This window comes from Alexandromys fortis, unplaced genomic scaffold, assembly GCF_014885135.2.
Source record: "Alexandromys fortis isolate MF-2015 unplaced genomic scaffold, M_Fortis_MF-2015_v1.1 scaffold_129, whole genome shotgun sequence".
Classification (NCBI taxonomy): domain Eukaryota; kingdom Metazoa; phylum Chordata; class Mammalia; order Rodentia; family Cricetidae; genus Alexandromys; species Alexandromys fortis.
Genome location: NW_026068022.1, coordinates 2,851,316 through 2,860,638, shown reverse-complemented (window position 1 = coordinate 2,860,638; position 9,323 = coordinate 2,851,316). Strand labels below are relative to the sequence as shown.

At 43.7% G+C, this 9,323-nt stretch overlaps 1 protein-coding gene across 4 annotated transcripts in view; it reads right to left on the bottom strand.

Moving 5' to 3' along the window:
• Positions 1-9,323, bottom strand: part of Dennd5a (DENN domain containing 5A) — a 71,076-nt gene that overhangs the window by 32,395 nt on the left and 29,358 nt on the right. For all 4 annotated transcript variants that reach the window (XM_050163294.1, XM_050163295.1, XM_050163296.1 and 1 more), the window contains exons 4-5: positions 8,278-8,935; positions 3,000-3,187 (exon numbers count right to left, since the gene is read on the bottom strand). In XM_050163294.1, coding sequence (XP_050019251.1) covers positions 3,000-3,187; positions 8,278-8,935 — 846 coding nt within the window. The remainder of the gene's footprint in view (positions 1-2,999; positions 3,188-8,277; positions 8,936-9,323) is intronic.

Genomic DNA, 9,323 nt, shown 5'->3' with positions numbered 1-9,323 from the left:
GGGGGGGGGGGGGGGGGGGGGGGGGGGGGGGAGGCAGAGCCAGGCGGATCTCTGAGTTTACAGCCAGCCTGGTCTACAGAATGAATTCCAGGACATCCAGGGCTACACAGAGAAACCCTGTCTTGAAAAACTAAAAATAGAAAAAAATAAATAAATAAATGCTATTAGGCTAAGTCATCAAAAAAGAAAATAAAAAGAAAACCAATTTAACTAGTCAAGAGCCCTTGCACACAGCTGACAGAATGAGAGGCACGCATTTTCACCTCTTACTCCTTTAAAAGAAAGAGGGGGAAAGCAGTATCTTCACAGGCAACAAAAATAACTAGATTTACCCAATAAGGTTGGTGACTTCTCTCCCAATGCTGTGAGTCAAATAGAGAGGGTCCCTAAGTATTTTTTTATTCATTTACTTATTTGTATGGGTGCTTTGCCTGTATTAGGTCTCAGGCAGTATATAAATCCAGAAATGAGAGTCTTGGCCCAATTCAAGCTACTATAGAAGGATATCTGGTGGTTAAATAAAAGTCAACATTCCTCAGGAACTTTTAAAACAGGCTCTCATCAATCAAAAGGAGTCATTTCCCTTACCTCTGACAGAAGGGACATATGGCTCTCCACTGACACATACCTGTGGCTACTAGCATATCAAAGTTCATGATAGCCTCCAGGCTCCTTCAGTTCCCATTCACATGTACCCATTACACATTTCAAAGTCTCCACACTAGCCCCCTGGACCTCCTCACCCCCACCCTAGACTCTCAGGCCTGCTCCAGCTGACAGGCTGCTCCCACTGCTCCTCATCCTCCTCATAAAGCACTATTCTCCCAACCCCGCTTCCCCAGCCCTGGCCATGTCCAGTCTGCTGCTTTTTCTCTTTGCTCTGGACTCTTCAGGATGAGAAGACAAAATGAAAAAGGCCATTTCATTTCTAGGCTCATAAAACAGTCTTATGCTGTCTCCTCTCAGAACACAGTGGGGCTGCCAACCGAAACAATTCATAAACCTATGACCAACTACTCTAGCATCCCTGTCTTGAGCTGAGAAAAGGGCTGCCACTTGTGTGACAGCTTTGTGAAGATAAAAGGTCTGTCAGAAACACTGAAGGCCCCCGGTCGGTGGTGGTGCACGCCTTTAATCCCAGCACTCTGGAGGCAGAGGCAGGCCAGCCTGGTCTACAAGAGCGAGTTCCAGCCGGGTGGTGGTGGCGCACACCTTTAATCCCAGCACTCAGGCAGAGGCAGGTGGATCTCTGTGAGCTCGAGGCCAGCCTGGTCTATAAGAGCTAGTTCCATGACATGCACCAAAGCCACAAAGAAAAAACAAAAAAAAAAAACAAAAAAGAAAGACAGACTGACTGAAGGCAAAAGAAAGAAAGGAAGGAAGGAAGGAAGGAAGGAAGGAAGGAAGGAAGGAAGGAAGGAAGAAAGAAAGAAAGAAAGAAAGAAAGAAAGAAAGAAAGAAAGAAAGAAAGAAAGAAGGCTCTACGACCCATTCTCCTCCACTTACCCCTGCCTTGTTTAAAGGGGTCATGGGAAGACTTAGCTACTGTCTAAGGAAGTAAACTCACAAGTCCTCCACATCCCAAACACTCTCCAAACTCTTCCTTTGGAGGGTCACAAAGCCCTTTGCTAACCTGAGTTCCCAGGCCCAATCCCAGTCAGCTGCCCCTCAGTGCATCTTTGAGTTCATCACTGAAGGAGACCTCAGCACACAGGATCCTGGGGGGAAAGACAGAAGGAGAGGAAAGAAAAGGGGACAAGCAAAGAGTAACAGCCCCTTCTTCGCTCCAATGCTCTCAAGCTTACTTTTCTGGCATGGCTGTGGCTTCAGACAATGAAACCCCAAAGAGAAGCCAGAACAAAAGATGCCTCACAAGAGCAGCTAGGGCTCTCATTTGCTCAAGGCCAGCTGAGATCATGTGTTGGTGCAAAAAAGAACAAAGGGCTTTTTAAAGACTTCTGACAGCCAAAGATACGGCTGCAACTGATGAATTCTAATTTGAGGGTCTAAGAAATGAACGCTCTCTGTCCTTCTATAGAAAGTCCCTTTTATAAACCAAGCTTACCCCACCTCAATGTCCTGATGCCACCTCGCACAGACCCACATCAATGTCCCTCATCTGCCTCAATGCTTCCTTCTAACAACAGAGTTTAAAGATGTCTTATAGTATAAAGACAGCAACTAAAAACCTAAATTACATTATCTCTGGGTAATAAAACGTGAGTTAATTCTTCTTAGTTTTCGTAAAACCAAAACAAAACAAAATATGGACACACATTATGGGAAAACAAGAACAACTGTGTATCAAGGACACCATCACTCTGACCTCATAGTGTGTAATGGGCTATTCTTCTCAAAAGTGCGGCTCACAGCTCTTCACTTCCACAGAGGTTATCTGCTATAAATTGGGGTTGAAAACACCCAACTAGGTAACTGCCCTCAAAAATAAATGCCCTTCAGGGGGCAAGCCTGGGTGAATGAGGCTTTGAGAGCACAGACTGCTTAGGAAGGACACTTTGGTACTCTTCAATCCACTGTCTCAGCAGACCACACGGAGAGGCTGGACACAGGAGCAAAGGCTGTTCTAGTGATGGAGAAGCCAGAACACAGAATGCTGGAGTCTCTCACACAAACTGCAATTCCTCAAACAGTCCCAGTAAGAAAACTGCTGGCTTCCCAGAACTTCAAACACTCACATACTGGAAGTCAACAGAGAATGACGATAAAGAGTCCTAAATGGAACAGAACTTGTCCCATGTACACAAGCCAAAGACGGCAATAAAACTGGGAACACAATGTTTGAAAAAAATGTTATTAAATAAGGCAATTAATAAAATTAATAAGATATACAAACACAATGAACATTTCAGATATGAAGAACCTCTAAATATGATACAAAAGGTTCATTGTACATTTTCCTGAAAAGTTATTCATATTCCCTGTCTTCACCCCAGAATTCGTGTCCCTCCAGTGACCTAAAATTCAACATCTCTTCTCACCTCCTGAGGCAGCTCCAGCTTTGACCGGTCATCGAGGCCATTGGAATGCAAGCCCATCAGGTACGGAACAGGAGCATCTAAGAAATGCAGGAGAGAAGCTGGGAGGATGGGGACGTAGACATGCTGCCACTGGAAAGGAAACATGAGAGCTGTAATCGTCTCCGCCACGGTCATCAGTCTCTGGTAATCTAGGTCAAGAAAAAAGAAGCATACTCAGCAAAGCAGTCAAATGAACACTTGCTTCTTATAAAGAAAGCTCAAACTTCCAATAAAATCCATCTGACCCAGGGGCCATGTGACTCTTACCTTGGAAGACCACAGTTGAAACAACCCCCTCACACACACAGGTTCAGCTAGTAATAAAATTTAATAATAGAAACAATAAATGCATCTTTCTCTAGCTACTACTCCAGAATATGTTAAGTATACTCTCTGAAGTTGGGGTGGGGAAGGCTAAAACAAAAAGAACAGTGGTCAGTATATTCTGTTCTCCAAAGAGCAAAACAAGATCATTTACCACTCAGACACTACTGCACACTAATACAACTCTGCGAGTTTAGCTAGGCATGGTGGGCTCATGCTGGCACTGAGGCTGAAGCAAAAGACTGCCATGAGCTTTAAGCTAGCCTGTGAAACTGACTAACAGCAAATTAATTATAGGTCCCACTTATCTTCAGTTTGATACATTTGTCTCATCCCCAGTTCCTGGCACACAGGTCCTAAGGATCTTGGACGTTTTTGGACTGAGATGACAGGTGACTGAGGGTGGGCCTGGACAGCGTTCACGGTGAGCGCTCATTACCAGAAAGGCATGAGGAGAGGCCAGGTTCCCAGGGAGGGCAGAGGGGAGAGACACTAGAAACTTAGTTAATCACCAATGCACAAGGCTTGTGTAGCAATTAAAAAAAAATTAAAATCAAAAAGTAGATCCAAAGACCTTCTGGGCTAGTACACACACACAGACACTGGAGTTAGGCACACCCAAAGAAGGGCCATGGGTGCACCGTGAAGTTCTAGTACACCGGTCTCAACTGTATCTTTTCTAATAAATAAAATAAAGAATAGCACTCTCCTCTATTCTGTAATCCACTCTAGAATTTTATCAATATGAAGAGGGAGTTGTGAGAATCTTAAAGTTACACAAAATACAGAGAGCCCAGGCTGACCATCAGTATCCAAAGAGTGAGCTAACTCCAGATTGTTCACCCCTTACTCTGGTACATTTTTTTTAATGGTCTTATTATGTAACTCTGGCTGAACTGAAACTTGCTATGTAGACCAGGTTGTCCTCAAACTCACAAAGACCCATTTGCTTTTGTCTCCTGAGTGCTGGAATCTAAGACAAGTACCATGAAGTCCAGTCCTCCACTACTAGTAAGTATTACTAATAAAAAGTCTAATAATTCTCCAGATGATGGTCATTCTTCTATTTTCAATATTTTAATATTTATTACTTGCTTTCAAAACATCTACAAATAGCCGGGCGATGGTGGCGCACGCCTTTAATCCCATCACTCGGGAGGCAGAGGCAGGTGGATCTCTGTGAGTTCAAGACCAGCCTGGTTTACAGAGCTAGTTCCAGGACAGGCTCCAAAGCCACAGAGAAACCCTGTCTCGAAAAACCAAAAAAAAAAAATCTACAAATGAAAGCTATAGTCAACGATTCTCAGACATCTGAAAAAAAAATGTATTCTAAAATCCAAATGATAAAGGGCTGGGAGGTGACTCAGTAGATAAAAGCACTGGTTGCTCTTGCAGAGGACCCAGGTTTGGTTACTAGCACCCACATGGTAGCTCACAGCCATCCCTAACTCCTGTCCCAGGGTAACAAACACCTCTTCTGTATTCTGAGGGCACCAGAAATGCACAGGGAACATACATACATGGAGGCAAAACACACATACACATAATTTTTTTTAAAGTTTTTAAAAAATCCAAAAGATGAATCAAAAGATATTAAAACATAGGAGAAAAACCTTTAGATGATTATTTAAATTCAGTTCTACTATTGCCAATACTGGCATTGAAACATATATTCTGAATAGATATTCTACACACCATTTCAAGATTGGGTATATGGTATATGGAATGGAGCAAAGGAGGGAGAAAGGGAAGAAAGGAGAGAAGGGAGCAAGCAGGGGCCTTTCCTCTTTTTTTTTTTTTTTTTTTTTTTTTCCCCTCGAGACAGGGTTTATCTGTAGCTATGGAGTCTGTCCTGGAACTAGCTCTGTAGAGCAGGCTGGCCTCAAACCCACAGTGATCTGCTTGCCTCTGCCTCCTGAGTGCTGGGATTAATGGTGTGCACCACCACCGCCCAGCGGGCCTTTCCTTTTTTTAACCACAAGAAAATCAAAGAGCTTTGGTTGGAAATATTCAATCACACTGTGAACCCCAAGTTAGTATTTGTGTTAAATAAAATAAGCCATGGGTCAGGAGGCTGAGTTAGCAACTAATTGACAGAAAGTAATCCGAGCATCAGAGAGCGTCTGAAGAGCTAGAGGGATTCTGAGTGGCGGAGGGGAGAACTAACGAAGAGAGAAGGTTAGCTAGTCGCTAGTCAATCATTCTGAGCTGGCAGCAACAGAGTCAGTCAGGCCAGTGACAGAGCTTCCCTGTGGGAACAGAATTCCCGCCACACTGCAGTATGATTGGCCTGGCTGCTACTGGAGAAGCAACCGAGTAACTGCAGAGTTGTAGTTTCTGGCTGAAATAGCAGCAGATTAAGGTGAACCACTGTGTTGAAGACAAAACAACAAGCTTCCCGTCCCCTGCCCTAGCCAGAGTGTGAAGCATACATATGCCTCTCCAGGAGACAAGAACACAAACCCTCTTCTGTACACTAGTACCAACAACAAGATCAGCACCTCCTTTGCCATAGCATCCCATAAGCCTCAACTATTAACGCTTGAGCTCCAGGCAACTGTAAAGGCAGTTACTTCTAATAAAGGAGATAACTCAAAGCCCACTGGAACTAGAGACACTAAGAAAAAATGAACACATCTTTGTAACTTGTTCTTAGAAATGCAACCCAAGGACACGCCACACAGTATATATGCACAAAGCAGGAAAGCTGTGACGGTGACAATTTTATGGGACCACCACTGGACCACATGAGCAGTCTGCCACAGACCAGAAAGCTGTTTTTTGATTTTTCAAGACAGGGTTTCTCTGTGTAGTTCTTCTGGCTGTCCTGGAACCTGCTCTGTAGACCATGCTGGCCTCGAACTCAAAGATTCACTTGCCTCTGCCTCCCAAGTGCTGGAACTAAAGGTGTGTGCCACCACACACAGGAGGACTGTACTTTTCATCAGAAACTACAGAAGGAAGCCTCAGGAGCCATTCATCAACAGATGCTTTTGTTTGGCCTATACTGTTTTTTTTTAAATATTTATTCATTTATTATGTATACAATATTCTGTCGGTGTCTATGTCTGCAGGCCAGAAGAGGGCACCAGACCTCATTACAGATGATTGTGAGCCACCATGTGGTTGCCGGGAATTGAACTCAGGACCTTTGGAAGAGCAGGCAATGCTCTCAACCACTGAGCCACCTCCCCAGCCCGCCTATACTGTTTCTTAACAGCATTGTTGCCATCATTTAAAATTTAGAGATTTCACCTAAGAAAGCCTGGGTTCATATGAAAAACTGGAAGATTTACTAACATCAGGCCAGCAGCACCTCAAGAAATTAACTGAAACTAGTAGCTGTTTATTTTAGATGGGTATGTGCTCTTCAAATCAAAATAGTCTACAACCTGTGACAGATGGTGCCTGTAATCCCAGCACTAGGGAAGCAGAGACAGGAAGACTAAGTTGCACATAAGTTCTGGGTCAGTCTGGCTACATACTAGTTCTAGAACAGACCGAGAAACAGTGAGATCTTGATCAAACAAACAGCTCAGTGTAAGAGAGTATACTGCTAGTTCAGGAAGCTGGGGATGGCTCAGTGTAAGAGAGTATACTGCTTGTCCTGGGAATCCAAGCTTGATTTCCAGCACCCACATCAGACTCACACTGCCTGTTACCACAGCTCCAGAAAACTTGAAGTCTCTGGCCTCCATGGGCATCTATACATATATATGCAAACATCCACACAAACATACAAATAAATAAAAACAAAATAAATCTTTGTGGGTGAAAAAAGACTCTATTTGTAATCCAAAATGAAAATAAAATGTGTTGTAAAAAATCATTCTATTGCCAGGCAGTGGTGGTGGCGCACACCTTTAATCCCAGCACTCAGGGGATGCAGAGGCAGGTGGATTTCTGTGCATTCAAGGCCAGCCTGGTCTACAGAGTGAGTTCCAAGACAGAGCTGTTACACAGAGAAGCCATGTGGGGAGAGAGAGAGCGACTGGAACTTGGGCTGGAATGACGGCTTAGTGGTTAAAAATACTTGCTGCTCTTCCAGAGGCCCAATTTCACCCAGACATATCAGGTGCCTCACAGTTGTCTATAACTCCAGCTCTAGGGGAATCTGATGTCTCTAGCCGCTGCAAGCACGTGCCCTCACATGCACATACCCACACGCAAACACACACATCTACACAAACTTAAAATAATAAAATAAAAATTTTAAAGCAACCAGAACTTTGCTTCCCCAAATATCATCTTTCTAGCTTATCTTTATCCAAAGTCTTGAACTCCCTTTCATTCTGCATTGTTTATTAACTCTTCTTGTCTCATTAAATTACAAATTCTACTACAGAAAGAATATTTTTCTATTTTTTTTTCTATCACTTTTATCTAGCACCCTTGAAACAATGCCTGGAACACTGTGCACTCTCAGTAAGTATGTACTGAAATTTATGATACCAGTCTGACTCATACAGTAAGCAACTGTTCTTTCTCATCTACCTTAGTATTCTTTCTAAATCTGCTATTCAGATTTAACTCTCATTTAGAGAAACAATTCAGATAACAAACAACAGAAAGAAGCAACAATTCATCTTCTCAATATAAAAGAATCATCCTTTAGGAAATCCTTGATCTTACTGTCAGCCTGAGGAGGAGACAGAATGACAGAACATATCACTACCATTACCTCCTAACCCTTTTTAGCACCAATCAGCAGGCTATGTGAAGACAGTGTTCCCCTCCCAAATTAGATCTATTCCTACCAAAAGACCATAATGATAGCCAATCGGGAGATAGCTTCTAGGGAGCCCAACCATTCCCCTCCCACCTGTAAAGCCTACATCTGACCCTGACCTTCAGGGTCAGGCCCACTATATGTGAAGAGAAAGTGGGACCCCACGTGGATGGAGCACTAACTTACGCTGTGAGTAAAGCAGGATCTGAAACTCCAGAAGGGCACAAGTGAAAAGCTGAAACACATTCTCCACCCCAAGCAGTTCAAAAACCTCTTTGACAGGGAAGTCAAACAGAGGAAGTTCATTGGTACTTGGTCTCTGGCAGATTATTGGCCCATAGACCCCAGAAAACTTTAGCGAGCGGCCAGGAGGTGGAAGTGGCACCTCATAGAGTACGTTGTATATGTAGCTCTCAAGGGGCAGAGGAGGGGGCTGAGGTGATGTGACCGCCTGGTGGAGCTGCTGCAGCACACTCCGACATGCCTTCATGAAGGACATAGGAGTGATGAGGCAGATGCATTTAGAGACATAGAGCGTGTCCCGGCTAATGTCATAGGAGTTGAAGCGCTGCAGCTTGGTTCCAGGTATGCCTTCACCATCTTCCATACCACTCTGGTCTCCACCATCAGCAAGTGGAGCACGAAGGACATCATACTCAGCATTGTGCATGTGGTAGAGGGTCTGCATTGCACTGCAGATCTGCTTGCTGGTCACTTCTTCATAAAAGGTGAGGGCAAACCCAAATGTCCGAGAGCCATCCTCCCTTGTGATAATAAAGGCATGGAACTGTGGCTCCCTGGGATCAGCCTGGGTCTTGAATGACAGCCCTTTGGGCATGCACAGCTGCAAAAGACAACAGGAAAACACGTAGTGAGGGCATTCCTTGTCCTCTTCAGAACACATATCAGTTAGCAAGATCTACTGTGTTGGACACCATCTACCAAAAGCTCTCCCACACTAATACAATACACACACTGACTCACTATTATATATTTGTCTGACACAATAGAAATTTTTTACCAATTTAATACACTGATCAAATACAGAATCATGAGAAATGTGTTCTATAATCCTTTCTTCAAGAACTACTAGTGTTGGGGTATACCTCAATGATGTGCTTGTCCAACATAAATAAGGCCACAACACCCCCAAAAAATAAAACAAGTACTCGATGAAGCACTGCTACGACCCCCAGGATTCATGACCCTACTATAAACTACTGTGCATAATT